The 24,313-nt window shown below is 43.5% G+C and overlaps 1 protein-coding gene across 2 annotated transcripts in view; it reads left to right on the forward strand.

The window, feature by feature from the left end:
- GALNT9 (polypeptide N-acetylgalactosaminyltransferase 9) overlaps positions 1–24,313 on the forward strand; it is a 331,540-nt gene that overhangs the window by 168,692 nt on the left and 138,535 nt on the right. For both annotated transcript variants that reach the window (XM_054007015.1, XM_054007014.1), the window contains exon 3: positions 23,698–23,864. In XM_054007015.1, the coding sequence (XP_053862990.1) occupies positions 23,698–23,864 (167 nt within the window). The remainder of the gene's footprint in view (positions 1–23,697; positions 23,865–24,313) is intronic.

The raw sequence follows: 24,313 nt of genomic DNA on the forward strand, positions 1-24,313 counted from the left end.
TGTTTGACGAGATAGGGAGATGTTCCATACAGGTCATTACCAGGCTTGGCACTGCTTGGCTTATAAGATATGATGGGATCAGAGCTCCCATGTGGAGCACAGCACAGTACACTTATTAGCTCTCAGCTGTTTCTGATATAAAACAAAAGTTCTTTCTGGCTTTTCCCATTAGATACGTTATTGATTCCCCGTTGTTTAGCACTAGCTAGGTTTTCTAATTAAGTAGTGACTTTAATTATACCACAAAGCATATAATATAGATCTTGATTATTAACATTGGCCTATGGGATAATGACAGGAAAACTGGCAAATCCAACTTAAACAGAATCATAAAACTGTGAAGGCACCTCTCCAAAAACCCATTCTACATGCATATGCAACAGTTTCCCCCCTTGTTACATGTTTGCAGTGTCTTATTGTATATTAATTGTCAAAGCCAAATTCTGCATGATTATTAGCTCTAATAAGTGTAGATGAAGTGGTTGCTGCATTTGAGTAGGCAGGAAACCTGGGGTTGCATTCTTAGTTGATTTCAACATTGTGTTTAAACACATTACAGTTAGATATTCTTCCCTGTGCTCTGCCCACTCCAGAAAGTTTGCGTGATGAGATGGATAGCTACAAGGACAGGAGACCTCAGTATGCCCAGTCCTGGGAGTGAACAGTAGCTGCTACACAAAATGTTGAGTTAAGAAGTGTTGACAAAAGTATGAAAGAAAACTAAGGGAAGTTTTCTACTAACAAGATCTATTAAAGAATGGAATCGCCTCCTTGGAGAAATTGGGAAAGAGACTTGCACTATGGAAAACTGGACTCAGCACTTGAAAATATACTACACTGACAATCTTTTAATGGACGGGTCTGAACCAGTTGACCAAGCAGGCCTTTTGCATCCTTAATTGCCCTTATTCACTCTCATGCTGTATATTGTTGAGTGTGACCTGCTTCTACATGAGGGTCTTAAAGACACAATTGCTCTTTCTAATGAATGCAGGTTAATTTTTGAGAGTCATGGTAGTTTCTTGGAGTTGGAAAAAGAGAACTATTACTATTTTAAAACAAAAGGAGTTTTTCCTCCGTAGGAACTGCAGCCTCAGTCAAGCTAAACAAGGCACATTTCTCCATGGGCCAGTGTTCGTACAGTACATGTGGGTCCAAGAGGGGTCCCCGTGTGCCAGATACTGCAGAACTGTCAGCCCACTTTTGCTGTATTCTCTGTAAGCAAATTTCTCATGTCCTGTTGTAGCTGAACATTATGAGCTTGTGGGAGGTAGCAGAACTTTCTAAAATGGTTTTGCATAATTCTGGTGAAGTGACACTTTTCTTGGTAGTGATTTGAAATCCTGATTCTTGATGCTGGGGTAGAGAGGCCAACAGTGAGTTTGTATTTCATTTAAACAATATAGAATGTTACTAAAACCTGGAGGGAAGGAAGCAGGAAGAGAGCTCAAGTTTTAGTGTGTTTGGGAGACTGCAAAGTGTAATGTATACACCTGCTTCTTCAACGTAAAGGCTGAGAGCAGGGAGAGGTTTGTGTATCTCCACAGGTTGCTCCTAGTTTGCCTGTCCATCTCCTTTCTGAGCCAACTCTTGCTTTAAACTGGCAGATGCACAGGATCACTCATATATTAAAGGACGCAAGGATTGTGTAACCTGAACAATTAGTGCACCTTTAGTATTTGACAGGCTTTGATGAAAAGGCAATGCAGCAAATCTGTGCAGCTGCTTACCCAACTGTGTTCTGAGCACCCGTTAGTGCCACCAAATTGAGCACCACTGATTGGACTCCTTTCCACTTGCATGAACGCTACATGGGCACAGACAGCACAGGGAGAGATTCAATGGTATTGACTCCAAAGCACAGGTTACCCATGAGATAAGTACTCAAAAATGTATGTAATGTATCTGAACCTCTTAGATATGAACAAGTGGCCTGGAAACCTCCTGGGAACACCTTTTCTCCCTAGATTTGTCATTTCCATTGGTAGGTTGGGCTGGAGGTAAAGAATCTCCACGATACACCTCTACCCCGATATAACGTGACTCGATATAACACGAATTCGGATATAACGCAGTAAAGTGATGACATTGAGGAAATGTGAGACTGTGCACCAGTAAGGATATCTACCACTGAGAGAGAAATGTCACAACTTCAGCATTTATACTTGAAGCGCTAGATGAAAATTGGGTAAAAAAAGCCCATTGTTCTCTTAATTACTCTTTTATCAAATGTGAATTAACAATGAGAAAATCCTCAACTGGTATAAATCAGTATTGCATTTAATGGTAAAATAATATTGTATCTGTATTATAGACACAGCAAAATTCTGAATTTGGATCTACACCAAAGAGTTGTTTTTCTTTTAACACTGAAGAAGACTTACATTGTATACTCCACCCTTTGTTCCCTATGCAGAATTCCTGATGGTGTGTGTGGGAGTTTTAAGTGGCAACCAACTGCAGAATAATCAATTGGGATCTGCAGAATTTTTTCCACAATCTGAAAATCTTTCTGGGGTGACCTCTTCAAATTGCATTTGTTGGTCTTTCGTATGTGTAAGTCTTGTAAAATCTGACCAAATCAATCAAGAGCCGTGGAAGGACCATCCAAAAATATTTCCTCTCCATCAGTGACTCACAGTTAAAACCGGTTTCAGAGTGGTAGCCGTGTTAGTCTGTATCAGCAAAAACAACGAGGAGTACTTGTGGCACCTTAGAGACTAACAAATGTATTTGGGCATAAGCTTTTGTGGGCTAAAACCCACTTCATCAGATGCATGGAGTGGAAAATACAGTAGGAAGATATATATACACAGTACATGAGAAGATGGGAGTTGCCTTACCAAGTGGGGGGTCAGTTCTAATGAGACAATTCAATTAAAGTGGGCTATTATCAACAGGAGGAAAAATCACTTTTGTAGTGGTAATCACGGTGTCCCATTTCAAACAGTTGACAAGAAGGTGTGAGTAACAGTAGAGGAAATTAGCATGGGGAAATTATTATTTTTTTAACTAATTTTTTTAAACTAATTTCCCCATGCTAATTTCCTCTACTGTTACTCACACCTTCTTGTTAACTGTTTGAAATGGGACACCCTGTTTACCACTACAAAGGCACTTATTAAGGCAACTCCCATCTTTTCATGTATTATGTGTATATATATCTTCCTACTCTATTTTCCACTCCATGCATCTGATGACTTGGGTTTTAGCCCACGAAAGCTTATGCCCAAATAAATTTGTTAGTCTCTAAGGTGCCACAAGTACTCCTCGTTGTTTTTACAGTTAACACAGATTCACCTGTGCAATGGCATTTTAAAGCTCATTTCTTTTCTGTCCCCTGGGTATATTGCTGGTTGTTGCCTCCTATCAGTTCCAGGGAGAGAAAGGTATTCCTGTACATTTCTGAACTGTCATGTCATGTTACACTCCACTGTATCACATCAGAAGATGAAGGCGAGGGGGGTAATGGGACAAATCCAGCCATGAATTCAGATGATCCCTTTGGAAGTTTTGTTAAGTGCATCCCCATGAAGCTGAATCTCCTAGTCCATGTAAAGCTTTAAAGTAGTTACTTTAAGTGCCCTGGGATTAGGGGTTTTCCTCCTTTTGCTTAAAATTTGCACCTGAATTAGTTCAGTTCAATTCTGAAGTCCATATGATTTCCAAATACATCCCTTAATACACTTTTAAAAATATACATCTCTTGATTCTGGTACTTATGCAGAGAAAATCCATCTTAGTGGATGCCTTTCCCAGCAGTTCAGCAATGAGAAAATCAAGGTTTGAGACTAATCACACAAGAGGTGTTTTTTATAAACGCGTCAGGCCGTTTTACTCTTCTGCCTGAAATAAAAATGAGTTGTGGACTCGAAGTCAGTGCAATGTTTCATTTTAGTAGTGTCGGTGCTTGTTTGCTTTGCCTGTGCCTCTTGTTTTGTGTGAATTTAGTGCTCATAAAAGTGAGGGACTCCTAACATTAATAGAGCCACAGATATGGTACTAGTGCCGCTGGCAAGATATAAGCTCTGCACCGTGGTATGTCCACAGCATAGCTTTGCCAGTTCACTTCAGTTTGATCTGCGTGCCTTCCCAACTTCTGAACAGTGCCTGCCGGTTAAGCCATGTGATGGTGGTTTTGTGGCGTGGAAATATGAAGCCTTTATTTTATGTTTTTCCAGTCGGCGTGAAATATTCTTGGCTTCCATATTACCACCTTCCTCTGAGATTTCGCAGGCTAAACGGTCAGGCTGGGTCACCACTTTGATGGGAGAACTCAAAGGGAAACCTAGGTGTTCTGGGAAGTGATGCTAGTGATGCATTAGGGACATCTTTTTATCTAGCTTGGTACTGAACCAAGATCTCCATCGTGGGGCAGGGGCCATTGTAAATTGAACATACTGTCTCGAATTGTGGGCTGTGTGCCTGTGGATAAAAGGAGCCAGAAAGCAGCTGAATATCCCACACCTGGGAATTCCCCTGGAACGGAGAGGAATTCCTCAGAAAAGCAGCACCATATGTCCACCTCACAGCCCCCCCGTATAAGGGTACGGTCAGCATGGGCGTAGTTTGGGGGGTCAGGAGGGTGTTGCCCCCCCCCCAAACTGCAAGCCTCGGGCAGGCTTGGAATTTACCTCCCACACACATGCGGCCCCATTGGCTGACTGGAGCTCCCCCCCCCCCAAATATAGAAATCAAACTATGCCTATGATGGTCAGAGTACTGGGTGTTCTGGCTGTTCTTGGCTGTCAGATGGTCCCCAATACAGTACAGACATAAAACAGAGCAAGTCTTAGTGAGCTGCACCAGCCCCTAACAGTCCCAGAACTCCAGCAGTACAAAGGTGATGTACAGCCACCTTCCTTTCCCATGTACACTCCCCTATTGGGAGATACAGCTCAAAATTGAGGCTATTGTCCTTTGGAGCAGATGTAAAACCAGGGGTCTAATCATGGTGGTTATTAAAGATCCTGTGACTTCTGTAAGACTAGGACTGTTAGCCCAGATGTTCTGGCCAAAGTCCAACTGGGTAATTAAATTCTGCATTCAAAAATTTCCTTGCAGTTTCAACTAATTATAGTATTCATAGGGCTGACATCACCAAGTGACACTGTTACTCTTAGTCTAAGTTCTTTTTTCGTAGAGTGTGATCAAATGTTCAGTCTTGGGAAGACATGCTGTGGTGGTATTAGTGCTCCCAAGTACTACGTGGAGGTAGTGGTCCTTGGAGAGGAAGCTGGGTGAGCAGCTGAACAGTTTGCTCTCTGCCTTAGTCTCTGAGTCAATTGTTGAGGCAGAGTTGCTGTCTTTGAACCAGGCATTGATGTGAGCTGAGACTGCTGAAAGAAGGGGTTGCCCTATTGCCCTATGTGCTATTTGATCAGCTCTGTTCCAGGACTGGTTGTGTAAACTATATATATATATACACACACACAAACATCCTGGAACAGAGGTGGTCAAATAAGGCACACAGAATATTCTCCAGGTCTGTTCTATTGATGTGTCATTCACTGGGAAGCCAATTTGCAAGGCCCTGGAATTCTGCTGTTTCTTAGCAGAGGGCGGATGCTGATGTCAGAAGACAGAGCGCTGTTATTCCTTTTCTGTTGAGAGCTGCAGGACATACTGTGTGGAGGATCATGTCATAACTGAAGTGAAGTCAGGCAATGGGGTGGACATCAGCACTTGCTACCCAACTAAAAACTTACGTAGCTGAGATACGCACAAAAGGCAAGGACAACTGTCATGCACACACCAGAGAAAATAGATGAAGGTAGGCATAAGGGCACCCACTGTTTTATTTAATGTCTGTAGTACATTATGGAATTGGAAGCCAGCTAAGTGTCTGTTTCATTTGTGGCTAGCTGGCTGTTTCTTGGCTTTCAGGAACTGATGGAGGGGTACGCTACCTGTTAAAAGTGGCTTTCAATTGTCAAATAGCCACTTAATTTTTTTTCTCCTTTGCTTTAACGGCCAGTGTTGCATTCTCTGTCTTTATTAATGTGTATGTATGTAATTTGCCTTTAAAATGATGTAAAGATGGGCTAGCCTGAATAGTACAAAATATATCTCTGTGGCATAGACAGTAGTTCAACAACATTAATAATATTTAAAAAAAAAAACACTTTTTGGGTTCTGCTGCTAAGTCATACTCTACCCCTAAAAACTTGAAAGGGAATTCCAGAAGGAAAGTCACGTGTTTCAGTTATCTCCAGCCAAAAAACTCATACTTGTCTCAGTCAGAAACTGAAATAAGATTTCATCCACTTTGTGGATGTCTCATTAGGATACTGTTCCCCCAGAGGGTCACAATGCAGTTTACATTAAACTCAGGATAAAAATGATACTGATGCTTTGCTCCTGCCTTTTCTTCACTGCCTGAAAATAAACATATGACCTAAAGCTAGTGTCCTGGTTTATTGCCTTAGTGTTATTAACCCAAGTACACCCAGAGGTGGGGAATTTGTATTCTGTTTACTCATCGCAGAGTATTCAACTTCTTTGCATGACAGATCTGGGGAGAGTTTTCTCTGGAAGTTGGAGAAAGGAAATCTTTTAAGTGTTTTAATGTTTGAGGCAAAGGTTCTAAGTGAAATAGGGATAAACATTTTCACCTACACATCTACAGGTACAGGGGAAGAGGAATAGAGAAAGTGCCATTGCTAATGCAGCTTCAAATAATTGGGCAGATGGTATCGGAAATAATCTACTGTCAGTGGTGTAGTGTACTTTGTTCTAGAGTTCTATGCATTTTCAGAGCATTTTCAAGTGGAAAGGGCCCTCCATAGACCACTGCTTCTCCATCTCCAAACCCTCAGGGCATGGTTATCAATAAATTATGTTCTGTGAATCACTAGAAAAAGATTTCACAGGCCACTGGTTATCCATGGAATAAAGTTTGAGAACCACTGGCTTGAAAAGATCAAATCAAAGAAAAACATGTGGACAGTAAATGAGGAAATTAATTTTAACCAGAAAGATTAATGCCTGTGTTACATGTGTGAATAGTTATGTGCTTATGAGATGTCTCCTTCCCTGTACAATACAAACTTTTGTTCCTTGGGTGCCTGATTCAGGAGAGCATCTAAACACATCCCTGACTCCATCCGTATTTGGGGAAAAGTACTTAAGTGCATTCTTAACTTTAACCATGTGCTTAAGTGTTTTCCTGAATCAGGGGGCATGTTAGTTAATACACTAAAAATTCCCTACAAAATTGTGTGAAACATTTTGCTTCCTGTCGGGGAATACAGTTATTGCATTGTATTGTGGTCTTGATGTTTCAAGATGAGGTAACTTATTATGGTTTTATGAGATAAAGTATCTAATATGGAGCTTGGTTGCCTGCACAGGGAGAAAGTCTCTCTTGGTTTCGTTACAAATATGTAACTGCTGGAAATCCAGTAAGAATAAATATTGAAGAATCTAGAAAAAATAGTGGATTCCATAGACCTCAAGACTGTCATGATACAGTCAATGCCTCTTAGCAGGGATATGTTTAATAAGGACATTTGCTTAAGAAGAATGGCTGGGAACAATTTCCTCCCAGTATCTTTTTAAAAGGCATGAAAATCAATTTCTGGGTATGCATTTGGACTATGCTGGACAACAGAGATAGCTAGAAAATGATTTTTTAATTTAAATTAAACTGCGAGGTTTTTAAAGAGCCGGTTATAATTAGCTGCTAGGAAATTGCTCTTTACAGTTAGCTTTAAAGTGCCTAAATGCATGTGATTGTTCCATGCTGTACCAGACAATTTTAACTCTCTTTTCATTTATACAAATGCTGTAAAAATGCCGTGAGGCCCCAATCCAGCAAAGCTCTAAAGCATGTCCCTCGCTTTCAGTAGGTGAGTAGCCCCAGTGGAACTGAGGACATGTTTAAGTGCTTCTCTGGATTGGGGGCTTTAGGCTGTAATTTAAGTACATGAGGCACACTCCTGCAGTCATGACCCATCAAAAATGTCTATGGGAGTTTTGTCTGAACTACACCTGAATTTGGACCCAGAAAAAAACCACATTTTTTAAGTCTCTACAAGGTTATTTGTGCCTGCATGGTGGACCTGTTCATCTGAAATCATATGCTTTATGGACCTGATCCAAAGCCTATTTAACTTTTTTTATGGCCATCATCTGTTGTTCATGAGGCTGAGTTAATTGGGACATTTTTCTGTCACCGTTAACCAGACTAATTCCATGTGATGCACACACCTTCACTTTGTCCTCTCTGCCTGACTCTGTGAGACATCCTTCCATAAGCATACATTTACTACTCCCAGTTCCTGTGCTCAATCTAATATAAAGCATCTAAACATCGAGGATTTAATGCTTCCATTCTCAGTGCTAAATCTATGTTCTTTATGCATTTGTTCTTGGAACATAGGTTTATGCTACACCATAACTCTTTCCAGATACAATAAACTTGGTTCATTTTCAGTCTGACATAAACGGTGCTATTTAAAGTAAAAGAAAAATCTTGTGGCATTAATACAAGGCTACAGTTCAGTTGTTTGCGTTCCTTCATATAAGTTGCTTCACCTCCTCTGTCCCCCAACCCCTCCAAGCACTGAGTTACCAAGAGGGAACTACCTGCAGAGTAAATTATCAATAGCATTGTCCTGCTAGGACCCTGAAATATTAATGACTTCTCACTGTAGTACCAGCAGAGCAAACTCTACTATGAGACAGATTTACTCAGTCTCTGAATGGCCTCTTGTTTGACTGTTCACTTCTCCAGTAGCCCTGTATTTGTACATGTTTAAAAAGGTACATCTTGCTGTTTAACCATTTGACCAGAGATGAAAGTAGGTCTCCTACAAAATAGGGATGAGCCCATGTTGCCAAACGTTGTGTTTCCTCCAGAGACTATAAGAAACTTATTAGGTGAAGTAATAGCAACGAATAATTGCATTCAGCTGTCCTCCTCACGCTGCAATGTGACAGTAAAACCCTAATGGAATCCATGAAGAACTTTACAGTAGTTGCCTTTAAAAACTTTTCTCTTACCTTGCTGATCTTAGTAACATTACAGCATCCCCTGTATGCTCCAGTCAATATGGAGCATGTCTGGTCAGTCAAAATTAAGCAAAACACATTGAGTTTTGAATTTTTAACACCTACAACAAAATCTTCAAAATCCAAAGAAAACCCTATACATTTACGTAATTAATAAATTTGAGGCTGCAGCAACCTGCTCGTTATGCAGATGGGAAAAGAGGTTACATTCCGTGAATAAATTATTAATATTAATTTGATTTTATGCTCTGTACCTCTTAGTACTTCCTAGAACTTGAAGTGGAAGGGCTGATACACTGCCAGAGAAGGTGTTTTCCTGAGATCCCCAGTCCAGTTTTCCAGCTCCAAGAGACCTGTGGAAACATCCAGACCCTTAGGTACTTACGTGAACTAAGCCAAACTTGTTGAGGTTCACTCATCATTTTCTGTAAAGTTCCCTTCTTGGGAGCTTGTCACATCCCTGTGGAGAGGAAGAGGACTTCCCAGTAGGAGGGCATGTTGGAGTTCACTACTGGTGATGCAGCAGGAAAGATGATTATGTTGACTTGGAATTGCCAGGTGAAGGCCAGCGACCTCTGGCAGGAAGTGTTTGTGTCTGTTAGAGTGCAGCAGCAGTCTGTGTGAATGTATTTGCTATTAGAAATGTATTTAGTTAATCACTTAGCTGAATATTCCTGGTCATCTGTAGCTCAGTCATGAACAGTTCATTGCGAACATTCCTTATTTGAAATTTGAGAGGTCTTAGTTTTTATTGGACATGCAGGTCACATGATATTCTTTCTGTTCTCTACTTAGATCACTGTAGCTCTTAGAACTGGGTTTCAACATAATAATTCAGAACTATCTTTCTGACAACACTTGTATAAAATGTGCTTTTTTTGTGACTATTTTGGCTAGTAAATACTTCGGATCAAATTCACTGCTGGTGTCAGTTGGTGCAGCTCCAGTGAATATGGCCCTTTTTTTAGTATCCCTTCACCTGATTTTCACTCCACCTGATTTCTGGTTTGAGTTTCAGATTCAAAGAACCCTCAGATGTCAAAGGTAGATTTAGTTAGTGTCAAGTTTGGTCTGATTTTGCTCAGAAGCTGGGAGTCCACAGTTCACTCAAAATTGGGATCAGGATCTTGTTGAAGGATTTGTGCACCACTTGATAACCCTTGTGTGAGTTTTCAGTTATTAATGAGAGACCTGAAGTCAGGCAGGACTCCTCATCATTTGGAGCATCGGTTTGAATATTCTGCACAGCTCTATATCTACCTGCAGCACTAAAACAAAAATAAAGGCATGTGGGGGATTGGATTTCTTTGGGTTGTTTTAAGGTTTTTGAAAGCATCTGTCAGCTTATGCACTAATTTCCAATCAGGTAATTACTTGGTGATGCAGCGTGCCTACAGGCAAAGGCAGATCTTGTTGGACACACTAGGGGAGAGGGTGAAAATTTCCTCCAGATGGTGTTTCTAAATGTATTAGTAAGTCAGGATAAGTTACCACAACAGTTAAATACCTTTCCTCCCAGAAGGATATGAGAGTGAATGATGTAGTTTTCATTCATTTTTCACCTGTTAAGAAAGGTTCACTGTGAAAGTGACTGGAGCTACTTTAAATGAAGCATTATTAAAAACATATAATTAAAATATGTGACTACTAGACCTAATGGGCCCGATTCTGCTATTACTTGCTTGACGTAAGCCAGAAGTAACTCAGTTGAAGCCTAATGGGCCTCTTACTTCTACCAGTTTTAAACACAGTTGACTTCAGAGGAGCAGCTACACCTGTGTAAAAGTCTTAAACTCAGACTACAAGCCCCTCTGAGGCAGGGACCACTTTTTATTATGTATGAATAGTGTCTAGTACAATGGAGAGCCAATCCCTGATTGCAGCCTCTAGGCGCTCCTGAAATACAATTTATAAATTTAATAAAAAAGTGACAGAAGAATCAGGCCTAATGGAACTACAGTGGTGTACAACCAGTGTGAGATCAGAATAAGTTTTCCTGTATCTTTTCAGCCTGAAACGATCCATACTTAGTGTATCATTTAAATTATTCATGACTGCGTTGGTTTAGAGTTTAAAGAAGAGCCATGGGCAGTTTACACCAGCTGAGGCTCTGCCCCCGTATTGTGAAATCCACTTCTGCTGTAGCTTGACATGTGTCACGCCTGAAATTTTGCACAGAAGTACCACAGGACAGAAATCTCTGGAAAATGTGGCTTGAGTGTAGAAAATGGGAAGGAAGAGACAGACAAGATCATAGTGTGGACAGTCATACATTCATATTACACAGAGTGTAAGTCAGGAAGGGGTTATTAGTATTTATTATTTTATTTCTGATAGTGCCCACTATGTGCCAGGCATTTTTCAAACACTCAGGACGGGTGGTCCATACTCTGAGGAAGGAAGGGGATCTAAGAGATGAAAGCAGAGAGGTATATATGCACCTTGCCTCCACTTCCTGGAGTGTCACAGGGGTATGTACCAGGGCTTGCTGTTCCTCAACAAGAACCAGCACTGGAGGACATTGATATCTAGGAGTGACCAGTGACACAGGTTTATCCTGCCATTCTGCAGCTGCAGCCTTGTACCATGCTGTCATAAACAGATAGTTAAGGGTTAATGCCTCTTTTACCTGTAAAGGGTTAAGAAGTTCACCTAGCCTAGCTGACACCTGACCAGAGGAACCAATGGGAGGACAAGATGGTTCAAAGGGATTTATTTCCTTCACTAATACTCACTACTTAATAAGAGGCTGAATTCTGGAGCTTTCCCACTCTGGTCCAAAGTGAAACTCACAGATGAAGGGAACTTCCCTCCTTCCCTTTGAACCATCTTGTCCTCCCATTGGTTCCTCTGGTCAGGTGTCAGCTAGGCTAGGTGAACTTCTTAACCCTTTACAGGTAAAAGAGGCATTAACCCTTAACTATCTGTTTTTGACACATGCATTTGCCAATGGTGAGACATTGAGGCAGGCACTTCTGCTGTTTCTACATCACTAGCAATGAGCTTTTCCTCTAACCATCCTACAGGTCCTACCGTCTTCAGATCCACTCCCTCTCAGTGGGAATGTGGCAAGCGCCCAAGAGAATACATTTTGGGAACCTTGCACATCTAAGTGAGGGTGTGATGGGGTGCCTGCCCCGCACTGGCCCTGAGAGGGTTAAAACCAGCCTAGGGAGGCAGCCAAAGGAGTGGCTGCAGGGGAAACAGCCAGTTAGGGTGGTGGCTGCAGACAATTAGGGCAGCGGCTGGAGCAGCCAATCAGGGCCCAGCTGGCCCATATAAAAGGAAGCTGCAGACCAGAATGAGTGAGTCTGCTCCAGGGAGCCCTAGGGAGAAGACTGGCTTCCTAGAGGGCTCTTGGTGGGCTGCCAGGACTTACAGGCTTCAGGCCTTCGGAAGAGGGCAAAGGAGCAGAAGGAACTGAGGCTGCAGGGAAGTGACCCATGGAATAGAGACGGTGAGCTGGAAGGAAGAGGCAGCAGGAAGCTTTTGTTTGCAGGGTCCCTGGGCCAGGGCGTGGAGTAGTGGGTGGGCCTGCCCCCTCCCACTAGCTACTGAAGGAGCGGCCCAGCTGTGGACTGCCAAGCTGCTGTGAGAAGTGACTGGATTCTTGTCAGAGGAGTCCCCCAGGAGGGGGAGAAACCAGATGGTGACACGGCCAGAGGGCTGTGCTACGAAGCAGAGGCCGAGAAGAAGGAGCCATAATGGGTCTGCAGGCGGAGTCGAGAATGGGACAGCCACCACCACCAGAGGGCACATCTGCTGGGGCTGAACTAATTCCCGAAACACCCAGCAGGAGGCGCCAGTGTGGTGAGTGAGCTTGTGACAGAGGGGTATGAGTTAGATGCTTAGGACATAATAGTTATTTTTGTTGGTGGGTACGATGTGGCAGCAGGTAAGCCAGCCTGAATATATCAGTCTCTCTCGGTCAGATTATCACCAGCAGAAGTCTGTCAAAACTCCCTTTGCAAAAGGCATCGATAGCAGAGCAAGGGCCAGTTGGGATTAGGCTCCAAAAGTTCATTTCCACCATTGAGAACAAAAGTGATCAGGAAAGAAGGAGCTGCTGCGGGGAAAGAGTGAAAACTGGCATTAAATCAATGGATTCAGATAGAAATGGCATAAAAAAATGACAGTGTATCTGTTCGAATGTGATTCATGGTTTGATTATTATCAATAATAATGACACCTCTCACTTAATAGCCTTTATTTGAGATTAGCACAGGGACCAAGATTTGGCTCAAGTTCTGCTGACGAATGTGTGTGTTTTCTCGTTTGCTTTGAGTGTGAAAGAAGGACGTATGAAATGGAAAAGAGGGAAATTCCAACAGGTGCAACAATAGACCTTTCCATCACAGTTAATGAGAACTCTGGAGATGACCATGGAATCGGTGTGTGAAGTTCGATGTGCACCAGGGATACGGGAAAAGATATTAGTTTATCTGACTGGCTTTTGGTATTTATTTCCTAAGCACTGACATATTGTGCTGGGTGATGAAGTAAACAGAGAGGAAGCAACAGCTCTGTCTGAAGAGCTCACAATCCAATAACCAAATCCTACAAAGTGCAACGTGGGCGCAGACCCTTTCACCTATCCAGAGCCGCAATGAGGCTTCCGGTGGGAAAGAGAAGTTTGCCTGTATGGGGCATCTTGCAGGACTGGGGTTTGAATTACACAAAGGGAACAGGCACATCATATACACAGTCATTGTTAGAGATGAAATTTTTTTAGAACATGTTTCTTTCCATACTGGATTAACATTGAAAGGCTTCAAGAAGGAGAGATTTCACTGAAGAGTGAGAAGGATCCTGTTGAATGTTTGCTTGTGGGGTTTGTTCCTGGTTGAGTAACAGGGCTGCAAACTAGTACTTGAGAAAACCAGAGAGTTCAAAAGAGAAGCAGAAAGTCTAGTATTAGGAAATGATTGGTATGACTTCAAGATTCTCTAGAGTAGCAGCCGTGTTAGTCTGTATCCGCAAAAAGAACAGGAGTACTTGTGGCACCTTAGAGACTAACAAATTTATTAGAGCATAAGCTTTCATGGGTTATATGCATCTGAAGAAGTGGGCTGTAGCCCATGAAAGCTTATGCTCTAATAAATTTGTTAGTCTCTAAGGTACTAAGATTCTCTGTGTTTGTCAGTGTGAAGTCCTGATAGGGTTTCTCAAACTGGGGGCCCTGACCACTTAGGGGGTCATGAGGTGGTTATGTCGAGGTTGTGAGCTGTCAGCCTCCGGCAGCAGAGCTGAAGCTGTCAGCCCCACGCATAGCCATGCCCAGGGCTGATAGCCCCACCATGCCTACGGGGGTCACACTCAGAGACTTGCTATGTGAAAGAGGTGACCAACACACAAAGTTTGAGAACCACTGTATAGTGGATTCCTTTGAATAATGCATACAATGAACGATGATCTCCTACATCCGGGATGGTGGGGGGCAAAAGACCCCCATCCATTTGGCATCACACAGTTCTTTCAGCACTGTAACTGACTTTGCTCTTAGGGAAGAATCAGGAGATAGGATACAAGGATCAGCTTCAGTTAATTGGACAAATGCTAGTGTTGTTCAGTGATCCAAAAACTGGCTGGACATAGCAGTCGATGCCAACGTGGAGTCGTCAAATACTTCAATGTAAAAAAGCAGATAGGAATGTAATGATGTTTGCAGAGTAGGAAAAGCACAAAGTATTTTCAGCTGCCATTTTGGAAGAACTTGGATCGTTAGTGCTGAGCTAATGGCTCTGAGGACCTGTCTAGAATAACAAGTCGATTTACTGTTACCAATCTGAATTGCTCCTTATCTTGTATCTGCTCATCTCCAACTAAATTGAAGTGTGAAGAAAGAAGAATGTGTTGATTTTCTTCTGTAGTGATAAAGGTGGCTTGAGACAGAGGAGGCCTATCAGGCAATACTGATTTGGAAAAGATTATCCATATGGAAAAAATCCTCCAGACATAATATTTCTAGATTAAAAAAAAAAATCTTGAAGAGGCTCTGATTTCCCTTTCTTCCCCCAAGTCAAATGTAATCATCTCCTCCTTTAAGAGGAGATTTGTTATCGGACCTCTTTCTTCACACTGATGGGAACTTCTGATTATATTATCAATCCAATGGGAAAAAACGGAAGCATATCTTGAACTCACTAGTTTATTATTTTTTGTCCCTTTATTTTAATTCAGCAGGACAGGAAAAAAAATTAATTATTCTACAGGAAGAGATGGTCGTAGAATACTGCTGTCAATCATAGGACTGTAAGGGACCTCAAGAGGTCATCTAGTCCAGTCCCCTGCATTCAGTACTTTCCACCAGGAGGAATAATATTTTTCGATTAGGGTTATTAGAAAAATTAGGATGCGGCTGGAATTCTTTGTCGGAAAGATCCAGCATTCATAAAGGCAATCAGTTCTACAGTCGATAATTAGCCTTGTTGCTGAATAGAGTTAGAGCTAACTCCTAAAACAAAGGTAATCAGTTCAGAGGTGTTAGCACTGAAAAGTGTCTCTCTGCTTATTGTGCCTATATTGAATGAGTAGGTGCTCTCAGTCCACTTCCTGCTGGATGAGTGTTCACATCATACATGCACACAAAAATCACTACATCTAAACTAGCTGACATCCTTGTTGAATGTGTGTTTTTTATTAGGGTTACCATACGTCCGGTTTTTCCCGGACATGTCCGGCTTTTCGGCAATCAAACCCCCGTCCGGGGGGAATTGCCAAAAAGCCGAACATGTCCGGGAAAATGCTGGCTGGGCACTTCCCCTCCCGCCGCTGCTCTGCTCCTCCCCTGACTCTTCGGCTCTGTTTAAGAGCCGAGCTGCCCGAGCGCTATGGGCTTCAGGCAGCCCCCTTGCCTCCGGACCCTGCGCCCCCGGCCGGGCACTTCCTCTCCCAGGCTCCAGCGGCGCAGGGTCCGGAGGCATGGGGGCTGCCCGAAGCCGGTAGCGCTCGGGCAGCTCGGCTCTAAACAGAGCCGAAGAGTCAGTGGAGGAGCAGAGCCTCCGGCCGCGGCGGCTCTGCTCCTCCCCTGACTCTTCGTCTCTGTTTAAGAGCCGAGCACTACGGGCTTTGGGCAGCCCCCATAACTCCAGACCCTGTGCCGCCGGAGCCCGGGAGGGGAAGTGTCCAGCTGGGGGCGCAGGGTCCGGAGGCATAGGGGCTGCCCGAAGCCCAAGCGCTACCGGCTTCACGGTTTGCCGGGCAGCCTCCAGACTCTGCGCCCCCGGCTGGGCGCTTCCCCTCCCGGGCTCCAGCTGCGCTGGGGAAGCACCGGCCGGGGGCGCGGGGTCTGGGGGCTGCCCGGCAAACCGTGAAGCCGGTAGCGCTCGGGCAGCCCTTTTCGTGTGGCTGGGAGTGGGAGGGAGGAGGGGGCGGGGTTGGGGGTGGGGAAGGGGCGGAGTTGGGCGGGGCTGGGGTGGGAAATGGGTGGGACCAGGGCCCCATGGAGGCTCCTCTTTTTTTATTTGTTAAATATGGTAACCCTAGTTTTTATATTCCCCCTAAAACAAAAACCTGAAGGGGAAAGGTAAAAACACACATTCCGAAGGATGTGGCATTGGGGTGTGTTCCGAAAGGACTAAAGATGGAGAATCCTATTGTTAGCAGGCTTGTCTGAGAGAGGGTTTTATTTTGGGGAGGGGGGGAAGAGTGGTGGGGGAGGAGGTAATCTCCCCCAGAACAGGGGGCGGGACTTGATAACTCCTCAAGCTCCATTCCAGCCCTACATTTCTATGGTTCCCTGATTCTATGTGCAGAACTTTCTCACTTGTTTTACCTCCTCTTTTTCTTCCCTCCTCCCCCTTTTTCTCAGCATTTCTGACATCCCCCTCCCCCCCCCCCCGGCCAGCGTCTAGCAAAGCGCTTAACACACGCTTAAGTTTATGCACATGAGTAATTCACTTGAAGTAACGGGGGGCATTTGTGTGTTGAAACATAAATACGTGTTTAACTTCTTTGGGATTAGACTGGGGGGCAAAATATGCACATATCCAATCATTAAAAGTAATCTGTATTGATGCTAGTTCTTTTGTTCCATTTCTTGTCTTTTTCATTTGCTATTTGATAGTGATTCTCTATCCCTCTGGCCCCCACCCTGCCATTGGCTTGAAAGGATGAAATCCAATCCCTTCAGAAATTCTGCAAGGAGTGGTGATGTTTTTTCCTTTTGTTGTTGGAATTAGGAGCCAAGTTTCTGCATGTACATTAGATCCATCTGTAGCTGAAAAGCAAGAGATAAACCCACAGTAGTACCCATCCTATTGGTTCGTTGGAAAGAACACATTCCCTATTAAATACTTTAAAGATTCATGAAGCAACTTTAATTCCATTTGCATTTCTTCCTGGAAGGTAAAGCTGTCAGAAAACTCTAAGTATATTGCATAATCCATTTTGAAACTCAGCGTATTAATGTCTGCAAGCAAAACTCATTCTGACGCTAGTAGATGTACAGAAAGAGGGGGAAAGAGACTAGGAAAGATTTTCCTTCTCTGGTAATCCCCAGTGGTGTTAGCCCCTCAGAAAATGGGGTAGCTCAAAACGATTTGGAAGACAGAAAATAAAAGTCTGGATCAAATGCAGCTGGAGCAAAAAAGAGCAGGGAAAGGAGGTCTAGATAAAGGAAGCTTTCCTTCTCCTTTTTTGCTTTGGCGTATACAGGGTGTAAATGAAGCTGTTGAGGTGCCACCAATGACCATTTGCTTTCTGATTGGCCTGATTTTTAATGTGTACTAGTTTTTTGTTAAAGTTTCTGTTACTGCCATGAGGTTGGTCTGTAAAGCAAACGGCCTGCATATGTGTCTGCAGCTGAATAGACAATGCTCATGGTTAGACTCTAGAGCAGTGGTCCCCAAACTGTGGGGCATGCCTCTGTCGGGGGGCACAGAGGAACACCCGGGGGAGGGACAGGTGCCACCCCCATGGGGGTTGGGGTGGGAGTGCCACCCAGCTCCGCTCCGGCCCTGCCCCTTGCAGCGCTCCTGGCTGCAGGTCCCCAGCCCTGGCTCCGTCCCTCAGCTCGGGCCCCTGGGCTGCGGCTCAGGCCCCTGGCCCAGGGGGTGGGCATGGACACATTCCTTTCACAGTAAGGGGGGAGCAAGAGGTAAAGTTTGGGCACCAGTGCTCTAGAGATTGGAAGAAAGTTGGTATGTTGGGAAACTGGCATAACATGAGGGGGACACTGCATGAAAATTATTTCTGGGGTGGAGAAAATATTCTGATATTGGGCTTCCAGAAACATTAAGAGGAAGTCCCCTGTGGGTTCCTAAGCTGGGCTTTGGAATAACCAACACAGAGAATATCCCCTAGCATTCATCCTCAGTTTTACAAAAGCATGCTGTATCGGGATTTGGGGAATATTGGGTCTATGACAGGTGCAAGGAGAAGTAATTCACATACCACTTTTAGCCATTTCTAGACACTTCAGAGCAGTGCTTAGCCACAGTGACAACAAATATTTCCACTTTGTTTGGAATTGCTGGTCTCAAGTTGTATTAAAGCCATGCTCGATACGAATCTACCTTTGAGGAAAAGTGTTTCTCATGGTAAGGTGGATGATTCTATTCCTTGTGGAAAAATGAGAGTCCAGATAACGGCTCAAGAGTTTGGCTCTTAGCGCTAATTTAGGATCAGCCCTTGTTAAAGTCAATAATGAAGCCGACTAGTCAACTGATTTTTAAGACCATCAATAATCACCCCCACACACAGTCAGACTTTTACCCTTGGGTATGTCAGTGGGGTGACACTGATTTTAATAAGGGCAAAGTTTGGTTTCCAGTTGTTCTAATTACACTCCGTCACAGGGCAGCGTCTATTCGTCATATTGTAACCAACCCCACTGCAGGGATTCATAGAGTACAGTGGTACACCAACTCCTTGTATATTTGGCAGTGAACTGGGCATACAGCTAGCATTGTAGGCACTCCAAATACTCTTCTTCACGCCCTAGCTTTCGGGGCGAGGGAGTGTCCCCCAAACACACCCACCGTTCAAATAAGGAAGGGGTTTCATTTACAGGGGCTGCCAGAAATGAAAGTTGCAAATGCCCTCTATACAAGTTCTGTAACAGTTACAAAAAAAGATTCCCCTTTTGAAATTTTTACCCAGTATCTTCTCGGTTTCTTCATCCATTCTTATGACCGGTTTCAGAGTAGCAGCCGTGTTAGTCTGTATCCGCAAAAAGAACAGGAGTACTTGTGGCACCTTAGAGACTCTTGTTAGTCTCTAAGGTGCCACAAGTACTCCTGTTCTTTATTCTTATGACCGTGATCCAGTAAATAAAATGTCATGACCAAACTTAGAGCCTAGAATTTAGGTTGATTTATCTTAGTCCGTCTAGCTACTCCTGAAGAACATGCAATGCAAGAGCCATCATCAAGTGAGAAGATTTTCTAGTATGTTAGATCAGTCTTTTCATTTAGAGGCAAAACCCTGCTTTCCAGAAATGTTCCGTTAATAGAGCTAAAAGAATTCATTGAAGGAAAGTTAGTATTTGAATTGACAGCAATGACTCACTCCAACAGAAACCAATTTTATCTTAACAGAGTGCTTTTTTAATAGTGTCCCACTGCACACCACAAAGTAAGCACTGAGACAAGAAAACATCCTCATAAAAGTGAGCAAAAGAAATTGCTGTCAGATAATAATGCATTGATTTAAGCACCCAGTCCAGTGAGAAACAGAGGGATCAAACGGAGAGGTTTTGTTTTAGGATTGTGTTTGCTTGTTCTTTAATGTGGAATTAAAAATGGCGAGTGTCTTAGCTGGCACTGAACTTGACAGCTGGGGTATAAAAACAGCTTGGTGCTTATGGTGTTTCAGGCCCATCCGTAAACCAGCTATTGAAAAACTCAGCAAATGATCAGGACCAGAAGGTGAAGGAAGATTATTTGATATCCCAGTCTGAGCCTTGCACTAGATTTTACACGTCTATCATTTGCTGTGAGCCACTGTCATAAGGGGGACTGTAAAGTAAACAGAAAGTTGTGGCGAAGGTGCACTGTGAAGAACAAGGCGCAACACTTCTGTTGGGATTCCCCTCCATGTGAGTGGCGTGCATGTAAAGATGTTACGTCTTCATTGGCGTCTCTCTTTTCCTGGGCTAGCTGTAGATTTTACAACACATCTCCAATTTATCCGTAATCTCTCCAAATCCTCTTTATCTCCCTCCTTTCATGGCAAGCCATCCCAGGCCTGCAAGGCAGCCCATGACAGCTTTGCCTTCTCTTCAGATCCTTTCTCTGCCAATAGCTCAAGGCGAGGAGGGAATTCTGAAACTGGCGGCACCTCTTTTTTTGTGAGCTTTCCTTCCTTACCCACTGGGGAAGTAATTGCTCCATTTTAGGCCCAGTATAACTTCTGATGCTGTGTAATCTTCAGTAAACCTTTGGGCCTGACACAGAGGGAAGAAACAATTCTTTTTAGTTTACTTTCATGAGCACTCTATCTACTGTACTTTTATGGCCCCGTTCCTGTGGTATCTGTGCACCTCATAAGTGCTATTATCCCCATTTTACAGAACTGAGGCACAGGGAGGCTAAGTGATTTGCCTAAAGACACATAGGAACCCTGTGGCGGAGCAAAGAATTAAATCCAGCTCTCCCACATACTAAGTTAATGCCCTAACCACTGCTTAAGGTTTATGAAACACCTAGATCACATTGAATCTGCTCAGCAGCTTAACACAGGTATTAACATATAATCACTCTCAAGCTAGCATTACATCATCTCTCTGGCATCGTTACTCCTGCATCAGGAACTCTTGGCCTAATTCGGATCTCGCATGAGCATGCCACCTGTATAACCTAATTGATTCTGGAGTTGCTCTTGATTTGGGAGCAGTGTAAACAAGATCAGAATCGGACCCACGATACCTTTATTTACAAGTCCTGCTATTCTATTGCATGCTTTCACTGAATACCCCGTGAAACCCTTCAAGGTGTGTGCAGGATCCCATGCCCCATTAGTGGGAAATCCAGCATCTTCCATGCTTTTCAGCTGGCAACTCTGCGTGCTGCTGCATTTTAAAATAATGATCCTGATTGACTTCGGATACATGCTGGTATGAGTGAAAGGAGAACAGGGCCCAAAGAAAAGCGGCTTTAACTAGTAGAACTTTCACAGCTCTTGCAATACTCTGCTCTTGTCCAAGTTACTTTTAGACAACACCAGAATGCTTCTTATACAAAAGCTATGCTCAGTGGTCTTCTCTATAGCACAGATCACTGGCAAGTGGACTATAAATAGCTGTGGTAACACTGTAATCAATGACACGGCCGCCCAGTCTCACAGAAAATAGACTTGGGATGAGTAGAAATTATGAGTAACGGCTCGTTTTTTAAATTCATAACAGATTTCCAGAGGTTACCCAGCAGTCAAACCATTGTCATCCCCAAAAAACTAACTGCTAATGGTGGGGAAAGAAGTCATCATTATGCCGAAGTGATGAGCAAAGAGGTCAAAAAGTTTGACAAGAGCAGGAAAAGTCATTTCCTATGGTATCATTAGCAGTATTTTAGAGGATAGGCTCCGTAATTGCTATGATAATTGAGAGTGAATTTTGGCTGTGAGAACATGTAGGTAATTTTTTAAGTTCATGTCTATGTTAGCGGGAGAGATTTTCAGTAAAATGAGGCAGAATGGTACCGCAGAAGGGGCACTGACTGGGTGACATAGATGCTCTTCCTGGCTGTGCTGCTCACCTGCTGTGTGAAGCATTCACACCTTAGAGAGAGAGAGAGAGAGTGTGGCACTAGCAGGGCCGGCTCTGGCTTTTTTGCCGCCCCAAGCAAAAAACAAAAACAAAAAAAAACCCAGCGGGACAGCCGGAGCGGTGAAGGAAAAAAAAAACAACCGTGGAAGGCGGCCGGAGCCAAGGTGCAAATGGGGACTCCCTGTGCTGCAGATGTGCCCCGGGCAGCGGAATGTGCGTCCCGGCTAGCAGGGGGAGGGAGCGGGGGGAGAGAGAGAAGAGGGGCGGTCAGGGCTTCCTTCAGCCGGGGTGCTTGCCACTCGGCCCCTCCCGCCATGCCGCCTGCTCCACGCTGTTCCCGCCTGCAGGTGAATTGAAGGTCGGCGGGGAGGGAAGGACGCGGGCTGCCGGGCTTGCTGCAGACCTGGCACTGGCTGTGGCAGACAGAGCGCGCAGCCCGCTCCCAGCAGGGCACTACCCTCCTCCGCGCCGCTGCCCCCTACAGGGCGGCCGGAGCAGCGAACCAAAAAAAAAAGGAAAAAAAAGGGCGGCCCTGCCACTCTAGGATTGGATGGAATGCTGCCCCTTAGAATCTGCCGCCCCAAGCACAAGCTTGCTCGGCTGGTGCCTGGAGCCGGCCCTGGGCACTAGGGCAGAACAGATTCAGGCAGGGAGGACAGCCTTCATTAGTGATATGGTGCTCACCTGTTTAAAAAAACCCAACACTCTATCACAGCTGATAATAAATATTTTTCCAAGTTCCAATTCCGATCCATTCAGATAAAGAGACCTAAAGGCCATTTGCAATGCTGCCACCTGATAACTCCCAATAATCACTGTCCAACCCACCTGTTTGCATGAGGTGGGCTTATGGATGAGTATTTTGACTTTTGACTTTAAGGTTTTGGAAGCATTGTATTTTGTTGCATTTCTTGCACCGTATTAGATGCACTTTTGTTTTCTTCTGTGACTGACATCATCGCTGAGACCAGTGCACAAAAAGGGAGTTCACAATGCTCAGAAGAGTGTGCCTTAGGGAACGTATTTTCAAGTAGCTGTGGGAGAGGTTTTGCAACTTTTGCAAAAATTCACACATTTTCCGATCCCACCAAAGTTCTTTATTTCTGTATTTTCAACAGAAGCAACGAGTTTAATTCACAGCAATAACCTTGTCTTGCATTGAATTCACTGTGCTGGTGTAGACAATTCATCCACAACATAGGTCTCAGTAGTCTATAAAAATGAGCATAGCAACTGTAGAGGAAATGAGAGAATGGTCTGTGGAGGGCAGGAATAAGCCAGTATTTATCCCAGGCTTTCTCTTTGCTTTATCCAAAACTTCATGTAGGGACTGATTTGTAAATATGGTCTCACGAATTGTGGAGATAAGTTTTGTAAATACCTCCATTTGTTTGCAAGCCGGACAGCTGCACCAATAACATTTGTGGGTGCAAATTCTTGTTTGCATGGGAAAATATGGTGCTGGCTTGTGTATAAATGGGGTTCACATGAAAAATATTCTGTATAATTTTGAGATCTATTTTTAGGCCAGTTGAAAAATATGGGGCTTGAGCCAACTTTCTTTTAAGTCAATTGACTTCATGAGCAGAAGCGAGCCATAGTCCTTAATGTCTTGTTTCCACCTATTTCTGGAGTCTTAGAGTAAAACATATATAAGTCGTACAGCATTTCATTTTGTATGAGACAATTTTAACCTTGCTGCAACTAAAATCCTCTACAAATTCTGCCTACGTGCAGGCATATGCAAATATATGGTTCTGTTGTCATTAAGGTGATTAAATGTTAGCAGCACTTAACTAGGTGATTTTTCTTCAGGGTTAAAATGGTCTTCATTTGTACCCAAATAGTGTGTATCTGGGGAATGCCATTCATTACTCTGTGTCCAAATGCTGGGGAGGAGAGAGATGAAATCCAATCTTCTGCATGTTTAATATCTGTCTCTTACTGGGTTCTAGTTCTCGCCTTGTTCTCTCCAGGTGCAAACAGATGACCTATTCCGATGACCTGCCCCAGATCTCGGTGGTCTTTATTTTTGTAAACGAGGCTCTGTCTGTCATCTTGCGCTCAGTGCACAGTGTTGTGAACCATACCCCATCCCATTTGCTCAAGGAGATCATTCTGGTGGATGACAACAGTGATAACGGTGAATGGCATTAACACCTGCTTTTTTTCTCTTAAGTGTTTTATCCTGTGTTTTATAATGAGATTAAATTGTGAATTGAAATAATTTAGTTACTTCTAATTTAAATGTACTTTTTGGAAGTTTGAATGGAACAAGTCTAATCTGAACACATCTGAAATAGCTGAGAGGAGGAGCATCAGAAACCTAACTACGGATTTATAAATAATGGCCTAGATCCTCAGAGGATGTAAATCCCTTAGCTATGATCTAGTTTGTGTCAGTGGTGGATCTGGCCCAGAGACTCCAGGTATACAAAATTCAGTCACGCTGGCAAGAAGCTACTCATGTGCGAAGTCCCATTGACTTCATTGAGACAACTCACGTGTGTAACAACTTAACTAACATGAGTAAGGCCGTATGGTAGAACTTAATATATTTTAGTCTCTTGCATAAAATTCTTGATAGAAAAT

Source organism: Malaclemys terrapin, chromosome 16, assembly GCF_027887155.1.
Source record: "Malaclemys terrapin pileata isolate rMalTer1 chromosome 16, rMalTer1.hap1, whole genome shotgun sequence".
NCBI lineage: Eukaryota > Metazoa > Chordata > Testudines > Emydidae > Malaclemys > Malaclemys terrapin.